The sequence below is a fragment of the Vanessa atalanta genome, chromosome 23 (genome assembly GCF_905147765.1).
Source record: "Vanessa atalanta chromosome 23, ilVanAtal1.2, whole genome shotgun sequence".
Taxonomy (NCBI): domain Eukaryota; kingdom Metazoa; phylum Arthropoda; class Insecta; order Lepidoptera; family Nymphalidae; genus Vanessa; species Vanessa atalanta.
The window spans coordinates 3,932,848-3,948,333 of record NC_061893.1 but is presented as its reverse complement, the minus strand read 5'-3'; the positions used below and the strand labels follow the sequence as shown (position 1 = coordinate 3,948,333).

The following is a 15,486-nucleotide window of genomic DNA, read 5'->3' as shown; positions in this document are numbered from 1 at the left end:
ACATTCACCACCAAGTTTTTTTATTTGTTCCTCCTTTCGATTGTAATATGATATCCCGACACAGGTTTCAGCATGACGTCTATCTTCACTTCTAATTTCGTATGATCACCACTAAGTCTATAGTGTCGGAATAAATGCGCCAACGACGTCTTCATGGACATAAAAGCGTACGATTTTCCTGGAAAAAAAATGATATTGCGTAACATTAGGCTTTTGGAACAGGTGTGTCGTCATTTAGCGGCTATATAGCGTTGAAAGCGACACTAAATAATGTGTGGAGAAACATGACAGATACGACAAAAATATACATAATGACTCCAAATTCCAATCGGAGTAGAATAAGATACCAAACCTTACATTTACGTATTTCATGCGATTTTCTAATATCTCAGCTTTATTGTGCACTATTAAAAGTTTATAATTAATGTATCTTTATTTTTATACAATACTATTACATTTAAATACTTAAATCCACTTTAATTTCCAAAATTCCGATAAGAGTTTTGTAGACGTTCAAAACTCAATTTTTTCGCAAATAAATAGTGGATGTCATAGATCAAGCTCTCGACCAATGATATCGCGTCAATTTGCTATCAAAAGTTGTTTATTTGGCTTTTTTCCTCTTTGGTTGGAACAGAGTATACTTAAGACGGTCCCGTTTTCACGCCCGTCTAAACGACTATTCTGTTGTCTGCTGGTCTAGTGATTGCCTTAAAATGCCGCAGATCCTTTGGTTATTGGGCTCAAACGCTGGATTGGGCATTTTTCGGTAAAAAAAAACCTTAATAACGGCCAAGAGTATAAGTTTGCAGTGCTCACATTCTCGTGGCCGCTTGCCATTACGTAGAAAAAACGCACTTAAAGCCTTTTGTCCAGCATACGAATTCGACCATGACGGATTTACCGTCCTATTGGATGATGCGGGTCAGAAAATATGAAGTGCACCTAATTTTGCACGCATCATTACGCAGTATGCTGCTTATGAGTAGACAACATCATTGCAATCGCCGGAAGACATCATCGTTACTGCAAATACTGAGCACTTTTATATTTTATATCAATCATATTACATAATATATACGATACATTTAATACGTTTTAATAATATTTCTATAAAACTACCTATACAGATTCTTTTTCCCATTCCAAATCCAGCAAACGCATTTGGACATTTCGGCAACGTAGCAGGGTCTAGCCATCTCTCAGGGTTGAATTTTTCGGCTTCTGGCCCCCACATGGGGTGCCTGTGTACTCCATAGATAAACATAAAGCAGGTACGACCTCCAGTCAAGGTGCAGCTCCCTGTTACATAAAATGTGCTTTATTGAAGTCAAATTGTATTTGAATTAATTATACAACTAGATACTACAAATATTACCAATAGGGAATAGCTTACATTGCGACCCTGGATATCTCGCTAGTTTCTCTATATTTGGATATCCATCTTCTGGCTCTGGTCTGAGTATTGTGTGATGCATATTTTTATATCGTTCATAGAAACAAAAAATTCGACCACGTCGTCATTTTCATTATTCCTACCTCCGTTATTTTGTATAATGATATAAAATCAGAGAATATAGTTATAAATTATTCAGGTTGATGAGACACTATATTTTTATGGTACTTTATTAAGAATGAACATTCCATAAAGTAGGTAGTAAAGAATCTACTCCTATTTTATACGGCCATATAAGCTATGCTTATTTTTTTACATAGAAATATTTTTTTCTTATGTAAATCACACAATATTTACCTTTTATTATATTATATCGTTGGATATTAGGCTTACATCATGAGAATAATTATACTTACGCAGTTTAACATCTCTGTCCAAATATCTAGCTGTCACAGGAACTATTGGGTAAATACGCATCGTTTCTTTTAGTACAGCCTCCAAATAACATAGCTGCGAGAGATCATACTTCGTTACATCTCTGTCGTCGTCCCCAAAAACATCGTGTAATCTGAAGCAACGCGAACCATTGTGATATTAGAAAATATCGATGATTAAAAAATTGGAATGATTTATATTTTCTTGATTTTTATATAGGTTAATATGAAAATCAAAAGATAGAAAAGATATATTTGTAAATAACTAATATAAAAGAGTATTTACTGAGTCTCTGTCAGTAGTTTCCAAACTATATCTGATCTACGCACTCGTAAGTACGTTGAATTAACTCTGTACACTTATGACTAAAAAGCAAAATTGTTAAATCTCTAAAGTACAGCTTTTCATTAACTAGTAATAATAATAATTGAGGAAGTAATGTACGTACTCTTCAAAAATTCTTTCTTGAACTTTAGGGTAGGAGCCGACCAGTAACATACTGTACATGAGAACACTAGCGGAGGTATCATGGCCCCCTACGATCATCGTGTCCACGTGTTCTCTTATCTCACGATCGTTGAAGGCTCCTTTCTCTATCGATAGTTCGAGGAGGAGATCCATGAAAGGCTTGAATTTAGGACCTGGAATGTGTTAATGTATTTGAAATTATTTTAATTTTATCGTCTGCCAACTAATGCCTCAAGTTGGTATGGGAATATAAAGATCATTTTAAAGTATTGTAGCTGATAATCTCAAGCGTAAAATAATCAACACATTCAATAGATCAATATTTTAGGTTTTACATTTATCCCATTGAATACCAGGTTATTTACACATCCACCACCACCTACCTATACTTAAAAAAATCTACACAGCGAAAAGCAGAGTTAAGTCCATAGCTGAAAGGGCAAGAAAATCCTTTTTTTTTTAATAATGAGACTAACCTTGTGTCGTTTCCTCGTTGTTATTTCTATTTTTCAAATAATCAGCCTTTCGTTTTTGCAGGACCTGTTGAATTAAAACACTTGATATTACTGCTCAAGCTATCGATTATTACAGTCCACATCAGTATTCGATACATATTTTACTAATGTCCGTACATAACGTCGATATTTTTGAAATATAACTTCAGATTAAAAATTTAAGATCTATTAGTTACTTTGTGTGAAATCCAAACAGATCACTTCCTTGGATGAGGATAATTAACGACAAAGTTAAAAATCGTTGCCGTTTTTGACACCTCATTATTGGAATCTTTCGAATGAATGTATCTTATATTTTTGTTAGCTATAAATGACAGTTGAGTTTCGACCAATGACCGACCTCTAGTACTATCTAATATAAAAGAAATACATCAAATCACTAGATGAAAATCTAGCTTCGCTCGGGTAAAATGAATAAATCTTAACAAATACGGTTTATCATTTATTCATAATATATTGTGGCTAAGTTTCCATTGAGCTTATAGTAGCACTACACAAATATATTATTTGGTTCACACTTACGGGTAAACGTCAAACATGGCCATCAGTAGAACTTCGTATTTAATTTTATGGATTTAATATAGACATATCTCCATTATACGAAATTTTGCGCTTAAAAATCATTATTTTTAACGATCTATAATTGTGTAGAAATTATTAATACATATAGGTAGGTTACTTATATATTAAGTTACTAACCGTATCCGACAAGTTGTGTATGATTTTCAAATATTCGTCTTGTTTCTTTTTCAAAGATGACCATCTGTATATGAAATGGCTGTGTAGCCAAAACTTCTGGAACCTGTCCACGAAAACATTGAACATCTGTTCAGCTGCCATCACGTATTTACTATTCAGCACGTTTTTATCGGTGAAATCTACACCTAAAGCGGTCACTGAAAATTAAAACAACCATCAAGCGAGACTTCTCCAATCACCAAAATAAGTAATGTCCTTGCATGAAGTTCCACGAGTTTTGTCATCTTTATATATATTATTTATAGTATAGAAGACAATAGACCATATTAAGTGCTTAGTTTCACGTAGTCACTTTCAATCGCACTGGTAACATTCACCACTTATTTTTTGGAGAGTCAAACAATGAGCCTAAGATTTTATATGTCTGATGCTTTATGACGCTGGCTCACTAATCACTTCAGCCTAGGCTCGTAAAGTGTTGTTTTTTGGGGTTGAAATATCTGACAAATGAAAGGTACCAAATAAGCTATCTCTATTCTTACAAATATAACCAAACTCAGTTTACCGTTTTTACGTGATTGTGTCATAATATTAATATATTATAATACTAGTAATTAAAAGCTATGAAATAACATACGACATATGGTTTCCAGAGCGTTGTGTCTCGTGTAGACCCAGTGGTCGAAAGACCCCTTTCCAACTTCGACTTCTAAATCTTTCACGAGTCGACGAGATTGTTTGTTAAATACACCCAGAAAACTGTCAAGAACGACCTGACTGAAAGCGGGGTTTAGTAATCTACGATGAACTTTCCATATTGATACTGGAATATGATAAAAGATAATATTTATCTGTACCATTATGCAGACATATAATATTTTTAAAGGGTTGTAGGAAATATTAACCATTTCTTACGTCGCCAATACGCCACCAACCTATTAAATATTTGAGTATTAATCTTTTACCCAATTTTTTTAAGAACATTGCTTAAAACTTTTATTGTATAATATGAACTATAGATTAGAAAATAAATTGAAAAATTAATGTTATTTTAATATTTAAATGATTATCTTACAAATCAATTTTAAAATAAAGGCATACTTATTCATACAAGTTTACATTCAATGTAGAACAATTCACTCACGAAAGCGCACCTCTCCAGGTTAAATAAATATCGTGCATTACTGTGTGAGTCACGCTTGTTACAATATATCTTAGTGTGCGTGAGGCGACTTAGAGTAAGGACAGCAAAAAAATACATATTATTACAGTTAGAATTTATTATTAAGTTTAAACCAAAAATAAATTTGGAAAATCAAGAAAACTCACCCTTTCCAGTTACTAAACCCTCTCCAACCCAAGGTTTTGCAAAATCATAGAAACCATCCTTTTGTAAGCAGGTATTGGATACCGTTAAAAAATCATCTGGGTCTGTTATTACTGAAATTCAAAAAGCGTATTTTTAACCGTGAATCTAGAAAGTTAACAGCAATATACATATTATGTCCTACTGGCAGGTTAAAGCATCCTCTCTGGACCTAACTAAAAACCCAGTACTTACACGTGTTTGAACTCAGATTGTTTAGTTTTATCTAGAATTTGTTGCAATTGAATGTGTTTTTTAGTATTCATTAACGTTCGATAAACTTGCACACAAATGTTACCTAAATATAAATACTAAAATAGAATTGATAAGCTCCTTGGAATTATTAATAGCAAATACGCGTATATATGAAATTTACTTTATTCAAATAATCTCTCATAAATTCATTTGACCTTATAAGATTAAATTTAAGGTAATACTGATTTGGGATGCAGATTCTCATCTTTTTTGTGACTTTAGCGCTGATTTTGAAACACATATATATCATATCATAGCTATTAGGAATATGCATTAGTAAATGAACATGGTATTTATAACTTCTTTCAATATATGCGTACAGAGTATTAACACATTTATTGTTTTTAAATTTAGAGCCTTTGTATAACGTTAACACTCTTCCTTTACTCGTAACGAGTTTAAATCATTTATTTATTTTACAAAATACACAGCATATCGACAATGTTTGAAACGTCTTTCTTAAACCAGTTACGATTTAATTATTTGTTCTTTCATTTTTGGTCGATTTAAAAGATCACTTACCGTATATCGTCCTTGGTCCAATATAAGCAGAAATTACTCCTCCAACATACAGACTTATGTTGGATAATTCTTTAACAATCGCCCACAACTCTGAATTAGTGAATTTTATTAATAAATATCAAAGGATAATTCGTAGTGTATTATTTAGTATAAAATCAATTCCAAGCCATATGCATTTAATATGAAGTAAAGTAAGTCAATACTTGTATTGAAGCATATATTGACGTTGGTGAATAGATTATAACCGCGAAGGTTTTCCTTGATGGATAGTAATTTCACACGTTAGTCTTACTTGGTGCTTAGGTTTTGCTTGGGGAGATCACCCACTTTGCACATATTCTACCACCAAGCAGCAATGCTTAGAATTGTTGTGTTCCTTCGAAGATACTCACTAGTGCTGTCTCCGATCAAAAAATGCGCGTGGCCAATCACGGGTAGAGCACCAGGTATTGCTGGTGGTTCATTTTTATTATTATTCCTCAGGTACCACGCCCACAGACCGAACACCACGCTTATTAAAATCACCACCATCAACATAGTTCAGCTTAAAATGTAAAAAAAATATTCTCATTATTGTAGTGACCAGGAATTTTAATGGTAAATTCTAGTTTCTTCAGCTCACCCCTATATTCCTTTAATCTAGAGTAGTACAATAATCTGTCTAATCTATTTCTGTTTCATATTATTCTCCTTAATAAACTTACTCAGTTTTGTAAAAGTATCAGAAAGTGATCAGATATTACCGCCAAACAGCAATACTTAGTATTCTTGTGTTCTGGTTTGAAGGGTGAAGCAGAGAAGCCACAAGCACAAGGGATGTAACGTCTAAGTTCACAAGGTTGGTGGCGCACTGGTATTTCTTACAGCGCCAATAGCGATGGTGACCATTTAACATCATGGGCCATATGCCCGTCTGTATACCAATACAAAAATAGGGTTTATGGGATTTTCTAGTATGAAATTCAGTGTAGCTTATGTTATATAATTATATTATATAATTATTATAATTGAAAACAAATAAATATAATATAAATAAATATTATTGTGTTACTTTGTGTTGGGAATTCAAGAAAAAGGCGGTGTCTGTTTTTCCTTTATATTTTTTTTCTATTTTCCTAATGTCATTCAAAGTCAAAGTCAAAGTCAAAAATCTTTATTCAATATAGAAGTGTTTACACTTGCTTATTGATTGTCAACAATCTACCACCGGTTCGGAATTTAGCACCTCGGACCTGAGAAGAACCGGCGAAAGAAACTCAGCGGGATATATTTTTTTTTTTTTTTTTAACCATTTTCCATGTGGGTACAATGATAAGTTTTGTAATGTTCACATGTAAAGTCGTTCTACCAATAAAATAAAATAAATACATATTATATTTAAATATCAGCTCGCTGTGCACACACACCGTCTTCACCGCGCGCCCATTTTATATATCCTCTTTTCCCGCGCTTTTGCGATGTGTGTCACTCGAGATGACAGATGCATAAATACACAGATAATATATATTTATATTAAATATAAATCTAATGCTAATGAATATATTATTATAGATCTCTACACTACATCCCTCCTTTGTTATAAATATAAAATATTATAGTATATGGGATAAATAGTAAACTTCGATTTCTACAATAAGTTTTTATTTTTTATTTTTATTATACAGCCAGGTAGACAAAATGAAACCATTTTACTGATCTCCATTCGTCTGAAATGATGGTTACTAATCGGTACCTCCACATCACTCTTTAATTGGCTTTTCACCGGGATCAATACTATCGTTATCCTTTTAGTACATGCCATTGTCCTACCATAATTTTTTAGGTGTACTACATTTCGCCTTATTTGTTTACCGGTCTTATCATTGTGGACTATTACGCCCCCGCTCTTACTCCATTCTAGTGTGAGGAGCTGGATCGTAATTCAAGCTTATTTTATTATTCTTTGTCATGTTTTTACGTATACCTATCCCCTACGATTAGTTTACAGTCTGAAGACTGTCTCTTTTTGTCTACATTCTTTTCCCTTCTTTTTTGTTGTTTGTCTCTGATTCTCACTTCCTGATCTTCCGCACATGTCATTGTCTTGAATCATAGGTAATTTATCTCGGAAATGACGATGGAAGAATAACTCTGCGGGAGTCTTTCCTGTTATGGGGTGTGGCGTATTGTACATTATCTTATATTCTCTTAGAGCTTTTTTTTCAGTCCAAGGTTCAGATAGAAACTCCCTCTGCTATAAAGCATTTTGGAGAACCAAGGTGCATCACATACAGGATTTGCAACAATTTTCAGCATCTTTGTCGCACTTCGTGTCGTGTCGTATCCAGGTATCCAGAATTTTTCTTAATCTAATCTCCATTGCAACGATTCCGGGATGGCCTTCATGGGCAGATCCTAACACTCGACTTCTTAAATTTGTTGGAATCTCGATCACAAAGTTCACTTTGTGATATATTATAAGTGTTAATACTTTCACCCAAATAGTATTATAAAGTTCCTTTACTTTTGATATCACTGCATCCTGATATAGATTTCCTGCAGTGGTATCGTGACAGGTAGACGTGACTTGGTTATACTCAGAACGTAGTCATGATCAATTACTTTCAGATTTAAAGTCAATTTACAAAGTCTCGAAAGTGAATCTGCTATATTTGTTTTACCTGGTCTGTATTTGACATCAAAATCATATGGTTGTAGCCTTTCAATTCTGGCACATAGCCTTGATTTTGGGCTAAATACTATCTCTAATGGTTTATGGTCTGTATTTATTAAAATTTTTTTTTTCTTTTTTTTTTTTGCCGTAAAGTAACATCATCGTCAAAATGTACAACTACCCATACTAGCGCTAACACTTCTTTTTCTGATTACTGGTCTTATTACCGAATACAATACTATTATATTTCTCATCAATGTCTTACTTCGTTCGAACCTTTTTTAGTGGTTCTGTTATTATTGCTAAATGAGGATTCCACTTCCTCACAAAATTTACTAAGCTCATAAATATCTATACATCTATGATAATATTTTCTTACGCCACTTTCTTTCACAACTGAAACTATAGGTGATACCCAACTAGATGAGCCATTGACTTCTTCTAATATATATATTTTTTTACCAACTCATTAAGTATGGATTTTGTATTAAAGTACTCCTAAAGAAGTTGCGCCAAGCCGCCCTAGCAAATTTCGGGACCAACTTCCTATCACATACAATGTCGTATTCTCTGAAACTTTTTTAAATTTGGTTTGAAATAACCTCAATAGATCTAGCGGTACTGAACTACCATAAGCTACAATAGTCTTGTTAGAATTCCGGTTCATATTTGTTACTTGAGCTTTTATTATGTTTCATAATTTACTAGGTCTTTTATGTGATTAATTTATGCTACATACAGCCAGAGTCTATTAGCATGTGACTCTTGTTCCACCAAAGCTACATTTTATCTTTATATCATTTTCCACTTTAAAAAATTATCAATTTTATTTTAATTACTTATTATATTATATGTTGATTCGGTCTTATAAGAACTAACATTGTTTTGTTATCTATTCTTTCTTCTTCTAGCTTGCTCTTTTTAGGGCCTCTAGTTCAACATTTTACCCTAAAGTGGTCTATAATTCCACATTTTAAATAGGCCTTCCCACTCGCAGGTCTAATTTTAACTATGACAAAAGCTTTGTACTTCCACACTTTTTGTCCAAAAATTTCCAACTGTCTGTTTATGGCTTCTAACACATTAGTTTATATTACTATTTCATCTAAGGTCTTCTTGTCTCCTGCTTTTAAAATTGTCTTTCTCATATCGTCCGTCCGTCTCAAATCGATCTATATTTTCTATTATTTGATCGCTAATGTGGTCCTCTTGATCAAGAACTGATATTTACAAGCTTGATGTCTTTACTTTACTAGAAACTTCTGAGACTTCTCATCAGAGTCTTGCTTTAATAAGTGATGAAATCTCAATAAATGATGCTCATATACTTTCCTTTGCTTTGGAGCAAAATACTCATGTTACTTTTTAATAGCTATGTTAAATAAATCTCCTTTATTATCATTAGCTCCCGGAATACTATAAAATATAACCTGTAAATCGTTTCCTAAAAAAGAATTGTTATAGACAGAGACCTTTCTTTAATTCGCAATAACCGCTGCCTCAATATAAATATTTAGGCCCCGCTTCCATCTCTCCCATCTAATGGAAGCTAACCCTACATCTCTCTCGCATTCGAACTTTTCTAAGGTATATCGCTTTATTGGAGTTATCTGTAGACAAATAACCTTTTGCTGTCGATAACGACTTTGAGTACAATCAATTAAATATCCCAATTTAGCAATTGAATGTTGATATTACACACTTCCTATTGAATGCGCAAACATTTTTTACGTTATACAATGCTCAAATTTAATGTTCGTTATATTCGCAATTTAATGCTCAAATATTCCACGCAATTTAATGCTTAAATACCCAACGCAATTTAATGCTCACGATATTCGCAATTTAATGCTCAAACATCCAACGCAATTTAATGCTCACGATATCCGCAATTTAATGCTCAAACATCCAACGCAATTTAATGCTCACGATATTCGCAATTTAATGCTTAAATATCCAACGCAATTTAATGCTCATGATATTCGCAATTTAATGCACCAAAACCACGACTCGCTTAGTTAATGATAACTTACAGAAATCAGTACTTAATACATTTCCCAATTGAATGCCCGTGTTATCCCAATTTCGCAATTTAATACTGATATCACACCATTCACATTTTGCTGCTCATATGTCTCTTACCCATATTATTTTTTTTCGGGACTTTGTCCAACACAGGTACGTCAGGCCCATTGTATATGGTAAACTTAAAAGTAATTAAGATTAATTTATATTAATTAATTATTTTCGTATAAAATAAGAGTAACCTAACCTAACAATTATTATTACCTGTGCGTCTCCCGCGAATTTTCGCGTTTATTCAACAAATTTTAAGGAATTTCGAAACCTATGACAGGTTTTGTTCCGAATTCATCCCAATATAAACTGCTAGTCACTCAAAATAATGGAACCTTTTTTTAATTTTTAAAGTCAAATAGTATAGTATTTAGTTCAGTTAGAATTGGCGTTTGTCAATAACAATTCCTTTGAATCCTGTTTACGTTATTCAACTTTTGTTGATACAACCGTAGTAGGTACCACTCTCTAACCAGCCAGCACCTTTTTCATTCTCTAAAATTAAGTATTTGGTAATTTATTAAGCAAACTACAATCAACAACCGACCTTTTATATGCTGCTCTCGGCCCATACTCACTGGTATAATATATTTAATTTAAAACAAACTTAAATGTTTCTCCATTTATATTTAAGTGATCAGTGTTATTATAAATAATAGATTAACGTTATTATTAACTTCATCCTATGTAAGTGTAATAGTAAGTCCTTGGAAATAAAATCTTAAATTAAACATCGAACATCCACTACAAGATTCTAGTTATTGCCTACCATATCATCCTTAGCTGGAACTACCACCCTCATCGGGAATCGAATTCGTCTTAATTTTTGTATTCAATAACAATAAGTCCCTTTTATGATTATTATATATCACAATGTCTAATATTTCAATAAGATAATGAACTATTAAAGTTTTCCAACACTTGTTGTAGTAGGAGTCAATGTATTGATACATTTACTACAAAGTGATTAATTATGTTTATGTTTATTAATTATATTAAAGTTCTTTGTTTAGTATGTTTTGAACATCAGTATAATTAAATAAATAACTATGATATAATTAGAAATGTTAGGAAAGTGAATATATCTGCCTGGGAATTTCCTTTCCTATAATTGAAAACAAAAAAAATAACTCACAATTTTCCTCGTCGCCACTTGTAATGTTCACATGTAAAGTCGTTCTACCAATAAAATAAAATAAATACATATTATATTTAAATATCAGCTCGCTGTGCACACACACCGTCTTCACCGCGCGCCCATTTTATATATCCTCTTTTCCCGCGCTTTTGCGATGTGTGTCACTCGAGATGACAGATGCATAAATACACAGATAATATATATTTATATAAAATATAAATCTAATGCTAATGAATATATTATAATAGATCTCTACACTACAAGTATATTTTAGTTATTTGAAACAGCCTTATAACTATAACAGCCTTGTTCTTTATATCATTAAATAGAAGCTAATCCAAGCTTGATCCGTGCATATTTCATCAAAGTCGATGCAGTGATTTGGCCGTGAAAGCGTGACAGACAGAGACAGGGACAGTTTTACTTTCTCATTTATATAATTAGTATAGATGGATCAACAACGCTTGATATTTTTTGTATTTAAACTTAATATATTATCATATATAAAATACAATATTATATATATTGGACAACATCACGTACATTACTCTGATCCCAATGTAAGTAGCTAAAGCACTTGTGTTATGGAAAATTAACGAAGTAACGACAACACCACAAACACTAGATGACAAAAGAACAAAACAACCATGGATAGATGTACATTTATATTCACTAATAATGCGTAAGGATCATTTATTTAGAATTTGGAAAGCGGAGCCAAAAATTATGTGTAAGAGATTAGAATATACGAAATTTAGAAATAGGTTAACTAAATTGTTAAATCATGCTAAAAATAGATATCGACAGACGGAAATTAAAAAATGTAACGGTGATTTCAGAAAGATATGGGAAAATATTAATTTATGGTTGGGGCGGAATAAAGTTAGTCTAGATGATATTATACTAAAATACTTAGGTAAAAAAGATAGTATTAACCAAATTTGTACAAATTTCTCTAATATATTTAGAAAAGAATTACAGGCTATTAAACATGTATGTAATGTAAATTTTTTAGATAGGAAGCAATATGTGAATCCATTTGATATTAGTTTTAAATTAATTAAAGTAAGTGCAGTGGACGTAGAAAAAATAATTAATATGTTGTCGTGTGACAAATCGCCCGGTGTAGATGGAATACGGGTGCAGGACGTTAAGTATTTATGTAAACAGTTAAGTCCTATTATAGCTGATTTTATAAATATGTCTATGTCCGAGAGTATATATCCACATAAGTTAAAATGTGCAATAATACGTCCTATATTCCGTCCGTATATATCGTCCGTCTGGTAGTCACTCTAATTACATTAATTATAGGCCTATAGCAATATTGTCTATTATTGATAAAATTTACGAAAAAATTATTATCGGGCAGGTTAGTAAATTCCTATAACGCTAAAACGTATTGTCTAATAATCAACACGGATTTAGGAAAGGGCGCAACACTGTCTCTGCCTTAACAGAATTTGCAGAATACACCAACGAATCCTTAGACTCGGGTAAACAATTAATAGTACTCTTTATTGATTATAAAAAGGCGTTTGACACCCTGGACCATGATATGATGTTGCAGTCGATGGAAGAGTGTGGTATTCGTGGGCCGACTAATGACTGGCTCAAAAACTACTTAACCGATAGGAAAATTCGCACGGTAGTCGCGGGATTCTCGGGTGAGGAAGCGTCTGTTGTACTAGGCGTTCCGACCGGCTCGTTGTTCGGGCCGGTTGACTATATCATGCATGTTAACAGTGTGTCGAATGTAGTCGGTAAATGTCGGATGTTTATATATGCAGATGATATGTGTTTAATTTATGCGTCAAAGGAATTAACGGAGGTACAAAAATATATACAAGAAGATTTCGAAAATATTTGTAAATGGGCACATGACAATGGGATTATATTGAACATAGAAAAAACAAAATGTATGCATATATACTCGCCATACAACCAGAAAGCTAAGCACGTTGAAACACAACATCTCGATATAATATGAATGCTTGCATAATAATAAATCAAACTGCAACTGACTTAAAATAGAATATGTACATAAATTTAAGTAGGTACTTAGGCCTAAATATCAATAAACATTTCAACTGGAAGATACATGTAAATTATATTTGTAATAGTTTAAGAGCAGTGTTAAGTAAATTTCATCATTTAAAAACAGTACTAAATAAACACATGTTAAGAATATTGTATTTCGCACTCGCCGACTCGCTTTTAAATTACGGACTTATAGTATACGGACGAACGTTTAAGACATATTTAAAATATATAAGAAAAATACAAATAAGACTGATCAAGTTCGTAGTTAGTAAAAATGTTAAGAAAATATGTAATAGAGACTATGATAGGCTTTTTCATATATGCAAAATATTACCAGTAGACAAAAAGTTAGAATACTTATTAGGATTAGAATATTAGGTATTACAAGGACGAATATAAAATATTAGTAAAAAATAAATATAATACGAGAAGAGTAACCGACAAAAAGTTATATCAGCCAAAAATAAATAATGACTATGGGGAAAGAGCAACTAAATATATGGTACCAAAAATATTCCATAGAAATGTTATGCTAATACAAAAAAATTAAATAAGCAGAAAACTGTAAAAGGTTAAGTTAAGGGATTTGTTTCTCGATGAAGAAAAAATGTCGCCATTATTTAAACAAATGTATATGGGAAGTGATTACTGTATTTGTATTTATGCTGAAAACATTTTTTTTTTTCTGTAATAACGAGCGCGTTTCGTCGTTAAGCATACCAGTGTGGCGAGAACTAATTTTTTTATAATAAATAAATAAATGAAAAAAAAAACAGATCCAAGGCAACATGGAAAACTAATGAACTTTTTCTACGTTGAGTCAGCCGGGAATCGAACCCGGGACATCGGAGTGGCGTACCGATGAAAACCGGTGTACACACTACTCGACCACGGATGTCGTGATATTATGTCAAACTTTTCGAAATTAGATTTTTATTAAAACACTTTAAAATAAAAATAAAACTAAACCTCGTAAATACGCAGTATAATAATTAAATTGAACTATTTCCAGCGATGTTTTCACTTCACTAATAAATCGAGTGCAGTTCGAGTAATGAAATAGCACAGGATCTATTCGGGCGAAGCTCTTTATACTAGGGTTTTGCGATGTGCAACAGGATGTGTTAACACTGACCTCATTACATTTCATGTTGTGCTTCAAAAGGTAGTGAGCCAGTGTACGAAGAAAATTATTATATATGTTGCAATTGTTTGTTGTTGTGAGAAAGGTTTTGAGAATGGATGTGGATGGATATAGAGGTAGGGGACGACCCAAGAAACGATGGATGGATTGTGTGAAAGACGATATGTTTAGAAATAATGTTACTTGTGAAAAGACGTCCGACAGTGAAGTATGGAAGAAGAAGGCAGACTGCGCCGACCCCAAGTAAAATTGGGATAAGGGCAGGAGGATGATGATGTTGCAATTGCTTAAGATTTTACAGGTATTAATCTTTTTTTAAGTGATAAGGTAATTGTAGCGTAAGTAATAACGATAAGAAAATCTATATTTGTATATTACATTTAGTTTTTAATAACAGATTTATATATTTGGAATATGCTCCAAGCCTTCTCCTCGAAGGGAGAGGAGGCCTTAGCCCAGCAATGGGAAATTTACAGGCTGCTAATGTAATGTATGTATGTACGTATTCCCTACGGAATATCTAGACAGCGCGATTCAGGAAAGCGACGATTCCAGCGCCATCTATCGTTATCGGATTGTAACATACGCAATTATACTACTACTACTAATTATATGAAAAAGATATATCAATTTATAGCCTATTCCAATCGAAGGACTACAAACATTAAATTTACAAATTAGATGTGATTCCAGTATAAACTATCGGTATTGTCTTTCATACAATATTTTACATTTAAAATATTAATCACGATGTTAATAACGATTAAAACACCAGA

The 15,486-nt window shown here is 32.6% G+C and overlaps 1 protein-coding gene across 1 annotated transcript; it reads right to left on the bottom strand.

Annotated features, from left to right (window-relative positions):
• Positions 1-20: 20 nt before the first annotated feature.
• LOC125072972 (cytochrome P450 4C1-like) lies at positions 21-14,554 on the bottom strand. Its single transcript, XM_047683608.1, has 11 exons — positions 14,536-14,554; positions 6,049-6,200; positions 5,657-5,746; positions 4,843-4,953; positions 4,151-4,336; positions 3,514-3,710; positions 2,776-2,839; positions 2,280-2,472; positions 1,809-1,964; positions 1,123-1,298; positions 21-178 (listed from the first exon to the last, which is right to left on the bottom strand). Exons 2-11 carry the CDS (start codon positions 6,191-6,193, stop codon positions 21-23), a joined length of 1,476 nt encoding a protein of 491 aa, XP_047539564.1. The 5' UTR covers positions 6,194-6,200; positions 14,536-14,554.
• Between the last annotated feature and the right edge of the window lie 932 nt (positions 14,555-15,486).

Coding starts and splice junctions, on each gene's coding strand:
- LOC125072972 (XM_047683608.1), bottom strand. CDS start 6,193: ATGTTGATGGTGGTGATTTTAATAAGCGTGGTGTTCGGTCTGTGGGCG. Junction 4,337..4,842: donor GGGTTTAGTAACTGGAAAGG/GTGAGTTTTCTT, acceptor ATCATATTCCAG/TATCAATATGGAAAGTTCAT. Junction 2,840..3,513: donor TACACAACTTGTCGGATACG/GTTAGTAACTTA, acceptor TTAATTCAACAG/GTCCTGCAAAAACGAAAGGC.